General features: G+C 57.9%; 1 protein-coding gene across 10 annotated transcripts in view; it reads right to left on the bottom strand.

Moving 5' to 3' along the window:
- Rap1gap (RAP1 GTPase activating protein) overlaps positions 1 to 16,394 on the bottom strand; it is a 61,194-nt gene that overhangs the window by 16,354 nt on the left and 28,446 nt on the right. For 7 of the 10 annotated variants that reach the window (XM_063235709.1, XM_063235707.1, XM_013153981.2 and 4 more), the window contains 5 exons: positions 10,221 to 10,314; positions 4,544 to 4,579; positions 3,579 to 3,626; positions 2,692 to 2,730; positions 2,034 to 2,219 (listed from right to left, as the gene is read on the bottom strand). In XM_063235709.1, coding sequence (XP_063091779.1) covers positions 2,034 to 2,219; positions 2,692 to 2,730; positions 3,579 to 3,626; positions 4,544 to 4,561 — 291 coding nt within the window. In that variant the 5' untranslated portion in view covers positions 4,562 to 4,579; positions 10,221 to 10,314. Of the gene's footprint in view, positions 1 to 2,033; positions 2,220 to 2,691; positions 2,731 to 3,578; positions 3,627 to 4,543; positions 4,580 to 6,665; positions 6,831 to 10,220; positions 10,315 to 13,571; positions 13,591 to 16,394 lie in introns of those variants that run through there. The other 3 variants (XM_063235708.1, XM_013153986.3, XM_023565709.2) reach the window with 3 other exon arrangements.

Here is a 16,394-nt window from a genome sequence, read left to right on the forward strand (position 1 = left end):
CATCCCGGAAGTAAACTCTGTTTAAATACGAACACCTGTGCTCAGCCGCACCCAGAAGAGGTGGGGGCCAGAGGATGTGCCCACAAATCAACAGCTCAGGGGCGCTCAGCCTGGGGCAGAGAGTTCCTCAGGCCTGCCGAGGCACACAGTGGCAGGACCCCCCAAATGCTTGGCACTGCCTACAGAAGAGTGGCAAGCATTTATCGAGAAGTCCAGGGGTTAGGGACTTTCCTGGGTCTTCCCCCAAGTGCAGAGGATCCCAGCGGCACAGTGGGACATGGGCTCAGGATCCCAGGTTGTCAATCCCCAAAGTCACTCTCCTCTCCTCTCCTCGTCCTGCCAGAACAGAGCTCAACAGCCACCCTGGGCACCCCACCTGGACTCGGGCAATGGCCTTGCTCTCTGCCAGCTGCTGGGCCCCCTCTCCTGTGTCTGCTAACCTGACCCTGTCATCATGTCCCCTCTGACTCCTCAGATCCTGCCATGCTCAAAGCCTACGCCTTCCTCTGTCATACATCTCTCCCGTAGCAAACTTTTCTGTGCGCCAACTATGTGCCGGGCACACACGGTCCCCGGGAGCCCACTACTGCCAGACCACAGTGAGCCTCTGCATAGTGGGTGCCTGTGACACCCACCCAAAGGGCTGAGCTGGGAGATGGCATCTCAGGCCTGCTTGTCCCCAGGCAATGGTTCCTGAACCTGGATGGGTCAGCGTGTGTGTTTTGGAAGGATGGGTTAGTCCCCAGCCCTAATGGTTAGCATTAGTATTTCCCAGGCTCAAGTCATATAGCTTCCCAGCCCCACAGGGAACTACCTCAGGCTCCCAATACACACACACACACACACACACACACAGCCCAATCTTCCACAGCATGTTTTTGTGACAGGCTGTTGCTGTGTAGCCCAGGCTGACCTCAAACTCAAAGTGATCTTCCTGCCTCAGCCTCCCCAACTGAGAACACAGCGGTGCACCACCACCCTCAACTCCCACAGTATGTTTTAATGGAAGGTCAGCCAGAGCTGGTCCAAGCCTGCTCAGTAACTGGGCCCTGGACTGACTCAGTTCGCTTCTCTGTGCTTCAGTAGCCTGGCGTGAACACAGGGCGATCTTGCTCTCGCAGAGCAAGATCACGAGAGCACGGAGCACGGAGCACGGAGCACGGAGAGGACTAGCAGCTTAGGCTAACTGTGTGTTTACTATGTCAGACCTGGCTCTACGTTTTATGTGTGCTTTTAGCGCTTCAGGCTGACAGATGAGGAAGCAGGCTCAAGATTAAATAACTTCCCCAGCATACGACCGTCACTAGAAGAAAGAGCCTAGATTCACACCCAGGTCACGAGGCTCCCAAGCCCACAGGATGCTCCCCTCCTCTGGTTGTCAACGACTGACTTAGGCAGCGCCTGGTGAGGAACTTCCCCTCCAGCTCCCACAGCCTCCCCCATTAATCCTTGCGAATACCCTTGGGTGATGATGCTGGGAGCTTTTACTAGGCAGGGTCCCTGCTGCAGGGCTGTGGTTACATCAGTCCAGGTCAAGATGTCACATGCCTGTCCTCCCAGCCCCCACCCTGAGCTGCCCAATAGCTGGCCTGGGTCCACTTCGTTTACTGCTGTGTATGCCTGCTACCTAGCAAAGGGTAGTTAAAGACAACTGGAGCTCGCTCTGATAAGCAGCTACCCCGCTGGAGACGCCATTCCAAACGTCTCACAAGCATGGTCTCATTAGAGCCCTGCAGCACCCTCAGAAAGGGTGTGGTTACCACCATTTCCTTAGACGTGGAAACTGAGGCACGCCGAAGTTAAGCAACGTGCCTGATGTCCCATGGGGTAAGTGGCTAAGTCAGGACTCAAACTGGTAATCTCTTTAGTTAACCACTCTGGCAACCCACTGCCTCTGCAATAAATGTTTGTCGAATGAATGAAGGAACAAATCTACATGCATGGCCCCTAGAATGACCGCTGGGGCTCTGGGACTGTCACTAGACTCTGTCCAAGAGCTCTGCTGTCTCCCAGGAGGCTGCACTGGGACCCACCTTGCCAAGAAAGTGCTTCCGATAGATGCGGGCTGTGGGGTTGCACTCGAGTTTCACCTTGGTCGTGGGTGACTGCAGCAGCTGTGTCTCAGGAATGCTGGTGATTTCGTGGTTGGTGCCTTCAATCCAGTAGCCCCCAAACTGGGGCAGCAGGATGAGAGGAAAGGGTCCTTCTCGCCCTAGGACCTGAAGCAGGGCTTGGCTGAAAGGCACTCCATACAGCACCCCTCTAGGGACTCCAGAATACCCTCCAACTCAGATCTGGGCACTTCTGCCATGGCTAAGGGGTACCACAGGACAACCTAGCACTGTGTTGTCCCCAAGGTTCACAGTTATCTTCCTGGGGCAGGAGGGTCCCTGCTGCAGCCCTTTCCCCCAGACCCAGCCACACTATCCCCCTGCCCCACCCTCAAGAGATGGGTGCGGGCAGGCAGGGGACCTGGGAGTACCCGCCTGCCCGGGAGGCTGACTTTTGGCTTAGAAAGCTTAAGGGCTCCAGCAGGCTCTGAAGTCCTGGTCTGAAAACTGAGCCTCCAGCCCCTAAGGCAAAGCCTGCAGTCAGGCTTCTGGGAGGGAAGAGGACCTCAGTGTCCAGATGGCCTGCATGAGGACTTCCCCAGGACGGAGGGAAGGGTGGACTCAGAATCCAGCTGGGTACCTCGTGGACGCTCGGGTAGGGAATGTAGTCTTCCTCCGTCTGCAAAATATAAGCAGGTAGAGGCTCAGGGAGCTAGGGCCTGACCCTCCACACCTACCAGGCTTTGCAGCAGACATACTCAGCCAGCCCTGCGGGGCTAGAAGGACAGGGCCAAGGCCTCAGCCCTCAACTTCTACATGAAGGGATTGGCCCAGAGCGCCCCCACAAGGTTGGGAGGGGGCAGCTAAGCTCACTGCGCTGGCTTCTTTGGCGTGCTCTCTACCTGGAGCCAGAAGGCTCGTTGATGCCCCTCTGGATCATCTGGAGGCTTGTTACAGTCTGATTCTTGCCCACAGTTTCCAGTGCAATGGTCTAGTGCCCCCTCAACTGCCAACTGCTCAGAAGCCAGTGGCACCAACACTGCTGTCTGAGGCCCACACTGAAAACCCTAACCTGGACACAGCAGGACGTCTCTTCTGCCCTGGGCCTATTCCCTCAGGGTCAGTTGCTAGTCTGCTGGGGATCCTGAATCACCAGGAACCATATCCCATCTGGGGGAGCTGTGCACACCTCCCGCCCCAGACGGGAGCTTCAAGAGCAGGAGCCCATTCACCGCCAAGGTCCCGGCAGGATCTTTCCTGCTGTGGGCACAGATCCCAGGAAAAATGCCCAAGGGACAAGGCCTGGAGCAAGGGACGAGTGTGGTGGTGCAGGCAGGGAGAAGCTGCTCTGAGGCCCAGGTACAGCAGGGAGGCTCTCCTCATCTCAGAGCCCCTGGAGCAGGGAGCTGGACCCCTGCTCACAGAGGCTGGCACAGAGGAGGACTCCTCCAGAATGGGCAGTAGTGGTACTCAGATCCCACCCCCCAGCACGGAGTCTGCTCCAACAGCCAGGCCTGGCCCACCTACTTTGAGGGGTGGTGGGAAGGAGCATCGTTGTTCATCCATCCTGCTTCCCTACAAGAGAAAGCAACGCACTGTTACATCTTCCCAGGCCTGTGCCCCGTGCCCTCCCTGACAGAGCCTCCCTTCTGCTGTGCAGAAGAGCAAGCCCCAGGAGGGCCGGCCAATGTGGGGGTGCTCCTGGGGCAGGGCGCTGCATGGCTCATTCCTGGGGCTTCTCTGGAGGGCCGCAGTCCTGCCCTCAGCAGCAGGGAGCAGCTAGGGGCTCTGTACAGGATGCAGGGAGTGGGGGCAGGGGTGGCATGCACACCTGCTTGTGCAAGGCATGTGGGGGGGCTGCTACATCAATGCAGATATGTAAGAGGAGGATGGGGGCCAAAAGTTGAGAGAGAAGAAGGGGGCAGTGAGAGCAGGGTTTGGGAGGAGGAGCTGACATCAGTGAGAGACCCCTACCTCTGGTACAAACCCTGACCGCCTCCCAACACACACTCATGCAACACACAGACAAGGGCTGGGGTGGGAATAGGACCAGGGGGAGGCTTGGGGCAGGGCTGCACCCCAGGCTGCCTGGCTCATTAACACCTCCCCCGCCTCTAGGCGCCTGGCATCTCTCCCACTTCTATTCCGCAAGAGGGTCCTGCAGCTCCTGCATGCCTCCTCCCATTGGTGGGAATGGTGCGTGAGTGGGGGGTGAGGGGGCCGACCACAGCTCTACCAGGACCTACATGGGGATGGGAGCTAGAGCCTGGATGGGTCTCCAGTCAGAGCAGAGGCTGGGCACTAGCAGTGCCCTCCAAACAGATGACTCTGAACTGCCAGCTGTCACTCTCTTGCCCTGGGATGGTCTATGGAAGCTCCCTGCCTGTCCTCATAGAGGTGTGGGGCTGGGAGGATGGACTGGGAGGGTCTCCTGCCATCCCAGGGAGCTCTGAGGCTCTCCAAGGCAGGCTTCTGTCTATAACCCTCCTCACCTGCATCTTTTCAATCATCGCAAACAGATCAGTGTTCTGCAACAGAGACATGAAATGAGGTTAGTCCTAGGTACCCAGCTGAAGTACCCAGCCCAGATCAGCCATCAAGGTACCAGAGAGCAGGAGTGGAGGGCGTGGTGTGGGAGTACCTTCTGGGCAACAGCTGCCAAGTGAGGTGAGCCCAAACCCAGGTCCTGGGGCCTGGCTAGCCTACTCCTCTCCCCTAAGGGAAGAGGCTGCTGCCCTGGGCAAAGCCAGATCTCTCCCATGCTCTGCAGGGTCAGCTGTACCTGGGTCAGCATACACACTGGAGCCCCTGGTCCCAGCTCCAGAGATAAATCCAGTCAGATTGAGAGGAGAATCTTGGTTCCACCCAACTCTCTGGAAGCCAGCCAGTCAACCGGCCACAGGCCTCTGCTCAGGCAACCTATCCTCCCCCCAGGCAGTGTGGGCTTGGGGGCTCTTTGGGCAAAAAGATGCCCACTGGGCCTACATACACTGCCGAACTCTGGAGCCAGCCCGTCCTGAGGTTAGCCAGGGTACATACAGGGTTAATCCAGCGTCTGCCAGCTGCCTGGCAGCATGGGCCTCTCCAGCGCCAACTCCCTACAAGCCTGCCTGGAAGGCGGCATCCCTGGTGGCTGGTGACTGGCAGGGGCTGGGGGCTGGGCCTGGGAAGCCCCCAGAGTCTGCAGGATGATACCCCTCCCCCAGCCCTTCATAGGCTCAACTCAGGCAGTTCCTGTTGCCCAGTGGGGGCACTGCCTGAGCTCCCAGACATGTGCTAGGAGATTGTGCACTAGGAAATACACACACGTGTGCACACAGGCTCTCTCTCTCTCCTGCTCACACAGGCTTGTATACTAATATTGTGCACCATGCATACACTGTGTATTAAGAAACACACACGTGAATCCATGGGGTCTGTGCATTGTGATTCTTAGAGATACACACTAACACACAAATAAGTTATACAATAGCACACCTACTCACACACAGATCCGTATACCACAAAAAACACACAAACACAAACCCACACCTACACCTATGCAGATCTGTACACAATGTTACACAAACACCACAAAAGCACTCTCCTGTCTGAAACGCGCTGTCACACACAGTCCCAAGGACAGGCAGGTGTTCAGGGAAACAAACACAGAGCCACATACACACAGCTAAAACCTCCTTCCCCACCAGGATCACACATACATGGCCACAACAAACTCCGCCTCACAATGTGACAAATTTTAAGAAAAAGCCAACACAGGAGCTGCCAATCCTCACCAGCCTGAGTACAGGCCCCCACCACCACACATGCACGCACACAGCTCTGGTGAAGGTCACGAGTCACACATGCTACCTCACGTGCACACTCTGAGACCTGTCCACAGAGTAAGACCCACCTTGGAAGGGCCACCACAGTCACCTCTCACCACACCCAACACCTGAGCGCTTGGAAGAGAATACCACTGACAGTTAGTTACAGGAGACACCACGGACACACCTGTAGTCCAGGAAGACAAACACACTGTGACAGCAGTGGCATCTGTTGGGGTCAGGGGGCAGCCTCCAACCTGCTCCTCCCATGAGACACAGCAGTGTGGGCACCCCCCTCAGGTGACCAAACAGCCGGGAACAAAACCACAATGCTTTGCTGCATTGGGAATCACAGCCACATAAACACTGACACATGGTACTGTCACCCAGAGTATACACACAGCAACAAGTAACACCCACAATATAGCCTAGCAGAAGCCTGGACACATGGCGACAGGAGGCTGGGAGTGCTGTGGCCCAGACTGAGGTGGGTCCTCACGTGACATGCAGAGCCCAGACAGGGAAAGAAGGGGGAAAGTGATCCCGACAGAGGCACACACGCACACACAAGGTGTCACCGCAGCCCAGAGCCGCAGGCTGCCCGTCGATTCCCTGGACAGTTGCAGCAAGAGCCCAGGGCCTGGACCCTGGGCAGGGGGTGCACCCTGCCCTGCGGGCCGCCGCCTGGTGTCAGCCCAGAGGCTAACACACCCGCCCGGGCTCGGGCGCCACTGGCCGCGCTTGGCGAAGTCGGGCTGCTCAGCGCCGGGGTGCCCTCGGCCAGGCCGCCCGGACCGGTCCTCACCTGCCAGCCGCCCCCCGCGGGCAGCGAGCCCCTCCGCGGGCGGCCCGGGGGCGCTGGGAGCCGCGGCTGTGCCATCCCGAGCCCGGCCCGGCCCCGGCGGAGCTTCAGTTGGCCCGGCTGGCTCCGGCCCGCGTGCGCCCCGACCCGGGCCCCGCAGCGCCGAGCTCCGCGCTCCCGGGTCCCGCGGCGGCGGAGCTGCTTGCGCCGGGCTCGCCGGGCAGCCGGGCCCCGAGGGGGCGGGGCGCCAGGTACGGGTGGCGCGGGGGCGGGGCCGCAGCCGCCGGGGCGGGGACACTGAAGCCCCGCCCCCGGGCGGCCTGCCCGCCGCGGGCCCCGACACTGCGCCTGCGTAGTCGGCCCAGACCCAGGCGGTTTTAGACAGGTCAGGCTCCTCTGTGCGTCCTCCCAGACTCTGGGTACCCTGCCTTAGAGCCTCAAGGAGGAGATTTTTAGGACAGGCTGTGGAGCCAGCCAGGAAGAGGAGGAGTTACAGGGCTTTTCTAAAACACTTAATGCTGGGCCCTTCATGCGTCCCATCATGTCATAACCCAAGAAGTACAGATGTTATCCCCATTATACAGATAAGAAAACTGATGATAAGAGGCAAGATAGCTTGCCCTAGACAGCTAGGAAAACCAGGAATGCAGAGAAGGGCCTGGACCTGCACTTCCAGGCCTTTTCTCTACCTCTTCCGCTTCCCCACTCCAGTGCTTGACACGGGCTGGCCTGTACCCAGTGTTCCCCAAGCTCTAACTGCCACCAACCCCGGGGAGAGACTAATACAGTGCCACAGTAAGATGATGAAGGCTGCCAGGTCCGCAGGGTAGCGAGGAAAGGGCTCAAGCAGATTTCAGGACGTGTGAGTTCTAGCTCTGGCCTTGCTACAACCTGCTGATTGGTACAAGTGAGTCTCGGCCATCTCTCTGGATCTGTTGCCCTATCTGTAAAACGTAAGGCCTCTGCAGATCCTTCTGGCTGGCCCTGAAGTGTGTCCCGGCTGGGTTTAGCCTCCTCCTCCTCCAGACAGATGCTGGGAACACAGCAATGCCTGCTGAGCTGTAGCCAATCGACCCCTGCTGCTCTGGGAGCTGCAAGTGCACAGCTGCCCCAGATCTCTCTGCATCTTCCCAGAAAAGCTGCCCCAAGCTGCCCACCATCCTGCATCCCCAGGGCCAGAAGCTCTTCATGGAAGGCACTGTGCTTTCCTTCCCTGTCTCTCCCCAGATCTGGCCCTGGGTCAGGTTTGAGTCTGGAGAGCCGCTGGGAACTCTGGAGATGTATGTTCCAGGCACAGAGTAGCAGCTTTCGTTTTAATAATTAACAGCAGCAAATATTGATTTACAGAGCCACTTCCAGGCCTGCACACTTCCGGGCACTCATCGAAATGCAGCCAGAGGAACATCATTCCCACACTAGCCCCAGAGGAGGACCTTCAGGATACAGGATGTGGCTGCGTGCATGTAGAGCTATTGTGATTCTTTGGCATGGAACTGCCTGGGTATGTGCATTTTTGTGTTTACACATATATCTCATGCATTTGTACATGCACAAACATGTGCTTTGTGTCTGAGATGTCCCGTGCTAGATGTGGGTAGGCTGATCATGTACATATGTACGGACTTCTGCATTCTTGAGTGGGGAAACCTGTAGCGGGGAGAGGTTCATGGATAGCTTAGTGGTGGTTCAAAGCTGACTCCCCAAAGAGAAGGGAATGCCCCCTCTGGGTGTTCTGTCTAGCCCTGGAAATGTAATGGTGCTTATAACAGGTCAGCTTTCTACTTTGTACCTTCCCAAATATTTTTCCGGGTATCGCCCAGTTCCTTATCTGTGATACAGGTAAGAGACAGCACAGGGAGAGCCAGAGATTTGTCCACCGGCACGGGGAGGTCACTTTTACTCAGACAGGTTCCATCAAGATTATAAAAGTGCACAGATTTGGGGGTTCTGGGGGAGAGATGGAGAATGTGTCTCAGGCTTGGATTCCTTTAGCCCACTGCTAACTTGCTGGGGACCCCAGATGAATCATTCAGTCTGTCTGAGCCTGCTTTCCTTCTGCATCAGAGGAGGATGATCCACAGCCTGGGTCTTGATTCTGGAGAAGGGTGAGCTCTCTGGAAGCAGGTAATCGGCACCCACTGTGGGCTGTGTTGGCCAAATGGAGGCTGCCAGATTGGGCAGAGGCCAGGAAGCCCAAGGGGACACAGCTCAGAACTAATCCAGGAAAAGCGATCCCAGGCTGCTTGAGCAGGCAGAACCTCAGGTGAGGGGCTGCAAACCCTCTTCCCAGACAGTAATGCTGAGGCCCAAGGAAGGGAACTTATCACCAAATGCCTAGGGGGAAAAGGGCTGGGAGAGTCGTGATCTAAGCTGCCCCAGCAAGCTGCTGCCATCAAGTCACCCTCCTCCTGCTAAGACCAGGACCCCTAATGGCCCAGTCTGGTGTTGTTTCTTCAAGCAGAGAAAGTCAGAGGGGACTCTGGAGCCCCATTCTGATGCCACCAGCATCTCTACTTAGGATCCCCATGCAGGTATTCCACATCCTTTCTCTTGGCTCAGAAAAGATCCCTGGGACTTACTCCAGGCTAGAACCCTGGGGAGGAGCCAAGTAGATTCAGCTTCCTCTACCTCCTGGCTGTGTGACCTTTGGCAGACCCTCCACCTCCCTGAGCATGCGGACTCTCATCTGGAGAAGGCTGCCACCCAAGGTTTGACGAAAGGACCAAGAGGCACAGTGTTTTTCAGTGTTTTACAAATTGCAGAGGTAAGCGCTTATTACCCCTGTGCTAGAGAGTCACTTTTTATTTATTTATTTGTTGTTTGAGTCAGGGTCTTGCTATGCAGTTCAGGTTCGCCTTGAACTCACTGTAGAGCCCAGGTTGGCCTCGAACTGATGGCGATCCTTCTGCCTCACCTCCTGAGTGTTGTGATGACAGGTGAGTACCACCACAGTCAGCTTTAAACTGGGCGCTTTGGCTGGACCACAGCATCCAGTCTTGGCTGGGCCATGTGCAACCTGCAAAACTTTAGGAGAGTGACGAAACCTCTCCCAGCCTTGTCTCAGGGCAAAGTGTGACTGGTAGTGGCTCTTACAGCACTCGGAGCTGGAGGATGAGATATGACACGGTAACATCGAGTCCTCGCCGACATGCAGGAAAGCCGACTCGATCTCAGTGGCCATTACTGGTGTATAACATTCTGTGTAAATTGGTTAGGGAGCTGCCAGGCAGGGGGTCCTGCAGGACAGGTGAAGTTTCAGCACTAAGCAGGGGCAGGAAAGCCTGGACCGAGGCTCACAACAGGAGCAACGGCCTGCGAATCAGGTCCTATCATCACACCTGACTTACAGAGGGCAGAGGACACTGAAGGTGGCGCTGATAAATAAGATGATGGCCTGGCCAGTCCATGCCTAGCTGTTTTCCTGAAAAAGCCCTCCCCGTCCCCTGGGTGCCACCTCTGATGCTGCACAGACCACCAGGACTTGGGTGCCTGAGCCTCAGCAGAACCCTCCCCCTGCCCCGTGCATATTTCCTGGCTGCTGGCATGAAAGGCGCTTACCTTGGGGTAGACCGAAGCAGGGTGGGAGGGAACTGAGTCCACTTGAGACAGGTCTAGAGCCTGAGGGATGCGCCGGTTCTGCCCATCACTCCTCCTAGAAGTGAGGAGGAAGAGTCTGAGGTCAGAGAGAGCCCCAAGTGGGGACATTTGGAATTCTCAGTCATCTCCGAGGTGAAGAGGGGTGGATGTCATGGAGGGTTCCCCAGGAAGAGGAGAAGGGAGGTGGGTGAAAGAGTGTGGGAGGGGGAGGGGAAGGGGAGGAGAAGGGAGGAGAAGCAGGAGCAGGAGGAGGAGGAGGAGGAGCAGGAGGAGTAGGAGGAGGAGCAGGAGGAGCAGGAGGAGCAGGAGGAAAAGGGGCTTCCTGAGCAGGGCTGCCAAGCAGAGCCTCCTTCCAGACACCATAGGTGTGGACAGGGTCTCCCCCCACAGGGCCTCTCTCCGTGAGCCTTCAGCTGTGAGGACGTCCACAGTCCATCCTGTAGACTGAGGTGGGGACAGTGAAGGTTGCTGCAGAGGGCCAAGACTTCCGGACAAACAGGGTACCCAAGATTACGACTCCTGTGTGAGCCTTTAGGGAGACAGCAGCCTTAGAGCCAAGAGGCTACCAAGCTACCGCTACCACCGATGACAGTAACTGCCACTCACAGGGCCCATGATGTGACAGGCCTGCACAGAGCCCTCTTTCCAGCCCGAGGGCACTGTCTCCTCACCACGTTGGAATTCCCACTTTACAGACAAAGACTTGGATGGACACAGAGGTCACACAGCTGGCCCTCAGCAGAGCTGGCACCTACGCGGGACCTGTCTGGTTCCGACCTGGGCCCTGCCCACATTCACAGCCCTCCAGAAGCTACAGTGGACCTGGTGAAGGCAAAGCCAGCACCTGGCACCCTAGAAAGCCTGCCGAGACCACCCTCAGGTCAAGAGAGGAAGTGCCCCCTTGGTTCCCAGGATCCAGGCAGCCTGGGGCTGGCTGAGCAGGCCTGGCTTCCGCCGCTGCCGACGGCCACCGTGACGTGGCTGCACCTCCACCCGGCACGCATCAGGCAAGGCTGGTCCTGCGAGACTGAGTCACCCTCCAGAGGATCCTCAGTGGCCTGTGGCAGGCTTGAGTCAGGCAGCGGTGGGATGCCACGCCCCACAGAAACCTTCCCAGGAAAGAGACGCCAAAGGAGTTCTCAGCCCCTCTTGGACTCCCCCCAGCCAGAGGAACCAGCCACAGCTCTGGTTGGCGCCTCCAGCTTCCAGAGGTGCTGGCATCCTGAACAAAGGCAGTGCCACACTGGGCAGTGCTTGATCCAAAAGGATAGATCAGGTGGCAGCGGCATTCCAAGCCCATGGCATCAGTGTAGGTGGACAAGCTACCCTTGGGCACTGACTGGAGATGTGTGAGTCTCAGCCTCAGTTTCCAAAAAATTCTTCCGAGTCTGGGAAGCTTGTGGGCACTCACTCAATGAATACTTTGATCCTTGTTCATTCACAGTAAACTCTGGCTCCCCCAGTTAGCATTCCAGTAAGGAGTTGTTGACTGAATTAGTGCAGTTTGACAGAAAGTTTGTGAGTGAGGGAGTATCCTGAACATGGCTTCTTGAAAACTTCAAGATCCACTGACATGGGGACAAACTGGAGATGGGGCCAGACAGAGGCCGTGGAAATGTCCAAGTGAATTCCATGGTGGGGTGCCATGGACTCTTCAGACCCGTGTGCCTGGAACCAGGTCAAACATACTATACCCTCACTGCCCTGCCAGGAGGCTGGTGCTCTGCGTCTCCATTTTCACAGATGGAGAAACAGGCTCAGAGTGGTGAAGCCTCTTCCCTAGCCAGTAGCGGACAGAACCTGAATTTAAAGTACTGATCCTTGAGGGAACATGGTCTGTGCTGTGGATGGGGAGCAGAGGCCGTCCAGGGGCAAGAAGTCCCAGGGTTGAAGCCTGGGTGAGGCTGGGTGCCCTTGGCCCTGATGTGGTCCTGGCTGCTGAGTGGCCAGCGCCACCCTGGCCAGGCTGGGTGAGCAGTGTCCTCTGTCTTCCCCAGGTCCACTTCTCAGGGCCAGTCACTCTGGCACAGGCCCAGGGAGGCCTCTCAAGGCTCAGTGGTCCTGGTGGTCCTGTGGGACCTCCTCCTGGTTCTCCAGTTTCTAGTGGCCAGAGTTCTGTCCCTCGTGGGCAGTACCCAGGCACCGACACCTAAGCAGTCATTGCTGAGTCCGAAAGGGCAGGGGAAGGGTGGAGCTCCAGGATGGGGAATGAGGAGGAAATTCCATGCCCAGCCCTGAAGGGCTAAAGGACAGTGAGGACAGAGCCACTGCCTGCCCTGTGCGTGCACTATCGTACTGCATCCTGACAGCCCCCCAACAAGGCATGTGCTTGGGGTCAACCTGCTTTACACATAAGGAAACTGAGGCTCAGAATGGTCACACAGTTAATGAGGCGGAGCAGACATCTGAGTCCAGGTCTGTGCACTCCAGAGCCACGATCTCAACCTTGCAAGGCCAACCCTGTGGACCAGCCACACAGAGCCTGCCCAGCCCAGGTCAGCTGGGGGTGGTGGTGGTCACAGTTCTGGTCACCAGAGTGATGGCAGCAGGCTCTGCTTACTGTGCTCCCTTGTATTTAACCATCACTTGCCAAACCGTCAGTTTTCAAAGAAGGGAAACCGAGACACCGAGAGGTTAAGTAATTTATCCATGGTCACACAGTGTGAGGATTTGAACTCCTACCATGTGCCTTGACACTGCACTGTGGTGCTCCCCATAAACAGGAGCCGCTTCCTAAAAACCTTTGAAGCGATGCCTGAACTCAGCCTCTCCCTGCCTCTGCTGGCCCACCCTGCAGTCCCCACACCTCGGTCTGCAGACTGCCCCCTCTCTGCCATGTCCTCCCTCTTCATGGATGTGAACCTCCATGCCCACCCCCTCTCTCCTAATCCGGGATGGGCAGAGCTGGCCCCTCTCGCTGCCCCCACCATGGTCACAGGTGCACAGCACTGTGGTCTGTACGGGCAGGTCTCCCTCCATCACTGTAGTGGCCTCTAGAGATCGGGCTTTATCAAGCTTTTGCCCGGACGAGAAAGCCGAGGCACACAGAGGTTAAGTAACAAGGCCAAGGTCACACCAGAGCCAGGGCCATGCTGAGGCTTGACCCCAACCAGGGGATTCCTCCCTCTATGCACGTCCTGGCTGCTCTCAACTCAGGCCCTCAGACTTATCACTTGGTCTCTGCTCTCTGTGACCTCCCTACTGCAGCCCAGGTCCACTGCCAGCGTCTGCCCTCGGTCCAGCGGCAGTCCTGCCCTGTCTAGTCTGGATGCCTGCCCACCTCTGGTAGCAGCCAGACGGGAGGTGACTCACCCAAGGTCACTCGGAAAGCCAAAGCCAACCTGGAACCCGGGCCAGGCACATTCTGGGGTCACCTCCAGCTGCCATGGCCTCGTGGCCACCAGCCAGCTGGCCCAGCTCCCCAGCCTCCAGGAGCACCCTGCTTTTCCTGGGAAAGGGCAAAGCAGGGGTGAGGGGGCAGGGCCCGCTCCGCAGTGGGCTGGGCCAGGCAGAAACCGCTGCTGACAGATCCTGGGTTTCTTGGCAACTGTCACTGGGCCTCCTCCCCCTCCCTTATCTCTGCATCGAGGTAATAACAATAATCGCTCCTTCCTGAGTGCAGCTCTTTGTACTTTTCAAAAGCTCTCCTTATCTGTTCTCTCCTGGGGCTCTCACCGGAACTGGAGCGGGAGATAAGGCAGGCACTAGGATCCCCAATTCCCAGAAGGGCAAACTGAGGCTTGAAACGTTAAGCCATTACCTGGAGGTGACCAGCAAGGTGGAGAGCAGATCAGGGACATGAACTCAGGGCTTCCACCAGGCCACGAGGGCAGGAAACTTTAGGGGGTTTCGCACTGGACAACAGAGCAGGGCCTGACCAGGCACGGCAGGGAGACGGCGAGGGGATGCCGAGGGCAGGTGACCCATGCCTCCTTGGGGTGCGTCCCACCTGTGAGCCAGCTGGAGGGCGGTGGGAGGGCCCTGTATCAGGGGTCCCCTCTCAGGAGGCACTGAGGAAGCCATTGCTGTGGTCCCTGTCATCCACCCACCCTCCTGGGAACCCAGCCTGCAGGTACCAGGAAGCCAGGCTGTCCTGTGTTAGCTCTCAGGCCATCCAGAAATGGCCACCCGGATGGACGTCCCCAGGTGGGCCTGGCCCCCCGCCCGGATTTCACACCTCTCTGCTCATGTCCTGCTCCTGTCACCATGTCCCTGCCTCTCTCCCGGTCACCTGTGAAGCCTTTGCTGGGTCCCCTCTGCGGGGGGTCCCCTGCCTCCTTGTCTGCCCAGAACCATCCATGCTTTGAAATGCAACTTAAGCAGCTGGAATGCTGGTACCAGAGCAGTGACCTGTTACAGGCAGGGCAGGACAGGAAGACTGTTGGGCGTCGGGTGGCATGCGTTCCATCCCCACCCAGCACACTCAGGTGGTCTGGAGGACAGACAAGGGCCAGCCAGTGACAGACAGCCAAGAAGCATCTGTGGGGAGCTGTCCCAAGGTAGTGGTCGGAGGGGTTCAGGTGGCCTCGCCCTGATCAGCAGAGGTCAGGAGCGGGAATTCCAGATCTAGGGCCTTTAGGTTGGCAGAACATGGGCGGTCGGGACAGAAGGCCAGACGTCCAGGTGGGAAGGCAGTGGGGGGCACTCCTACTCTCTCGTCCTGGGGCTTGGGGCAGCTGGAATCTCTAGCTACTGGGTCTGAAGGGACTTGTGTGAAACCAGCACCAAGCACTGCCCAAGAACTGGCCCATCCTGGGGGGTCACAGAGGCCCATTGTTTTCCGAGCTCACCCATCCGGCACAGCCCCCCCATGGCTGTCCCTACCGAGGTGCCAGGGAAGGTAGCCAGCAGTAGCCAGGTGAACAGGTTTCCAAAGAGAGGCCCAGGCTCTCCTGCTGGCCTTGGCCAGGACTGAAGGGGATCTTGTGGATGGTGGGGGAAGGGACAGGAGCCATCTAGTTACACAGATGCTGTGATGTTGTTTAGTCCTTAGGACAACAACCAGAGGTGTGTGTGGGGGTGCTGCTGATGTTGACCTCAGGGACAGCAGGAGAGGGGGCTCCCTGGGACTTCAAGTGGGACAGAATGGTGAGCAGAAGGTGGCCGGTGGGGCTGGCAGTGGGCCCAGACACCCGGATCCCGGAGCTGGGCCAGGTGGTGGCCTCCTGAGCAAACACCCTGTTGGCACCCAGAGAGGAGGTCACAGGACGGCCTGCCCCAGTGCAACACCTGGGGACCAGGCCTGCTCTCCACCTACCCAGCAGCTGCCCCTCCCACCTCCCCTTGGGTTCAGTGGACAGCTCCTCCCCACACCTGGGCAGGGAGCAGACGGGAAGCTGGGGTGACCTGGCCATGGGGCCTGTTCCTGCTGGGGGGTAACACATCTGCTTGCCAGCGCTGCACTCCACAGTTATAAGCTGTCTAGCAGCCTCCCCAGAACCCAGGGCAGGTGCCAGGAATTGTGCTCTACAGCTCAAGCCCAGCTGTCCCCATCTCCCATCCACTGAGACCCAGGACACTCAGGCCATGTCAGTCCCACTGTTGGATCTGACCCATGCTGCCCCCATCCTGAATTCAGCAACAAGGGCTGGCACCCGTCACCCACACACATGGGGCATCACAGCCCCGCACAGTCTGCTCCCCCGCTCCGCCGACCTGTGGTCCTTCCCGGCCTCCACAGCTGAGGTCTCCCCGTTCTGAGCTCCCCGAATTCCTCTGCTGTGTATTCATTCTGTCCGCCTATGCCCCTGCCCTCCATTCCTACGCTCATTCCTCAGAGCATGGGTCTTGGTGCCCACTCGGGGCCAAACAATGGTGCTGGGTGTCAGCATCAGAGTGGGTGACCTGGGTCTGCCCCCCTCAAAGCACAGTGCCAGTGATTCCCACCCAGGACTGCACCGCTCTGCACCAGCCCCATTAGGGCTGAAGCTTGCATTTGTCACCTCTGGGGTGGCAGGGCCAGGCTACTGAGCACAAGTCCCTGCTGCTGGTGGCCAAGCCTAACCCTCTGGAGAGGGACAAGGTCACCACCTCCTAACTAAGTCAATCAGAAGAGGTTCTGGCAGTGCCTCTAAGTCACATGCACGCAGGACCCGGTCACCATGACATCTCCAAGCCTCAGTTTCTCCTCTAGAA

The sequence above is a fragment of the Cavia porcellus genome, unplaced genomic scaffold, assembly GCF_034190915.1.
Source record: "Cavia porcellus strain 051 isolate PalLab524CR breed Dunkin Hartley unplaced genomic scaffold, mCavPor4.1 scaffold_25, whole genome shotgun sequence".
Classification (NCBI taxonomy): Eukaryota; Metazoa; Chordata; class Mammalia; order Rodentia; family Caviidae; genus Cavia; species Cavia porcellus.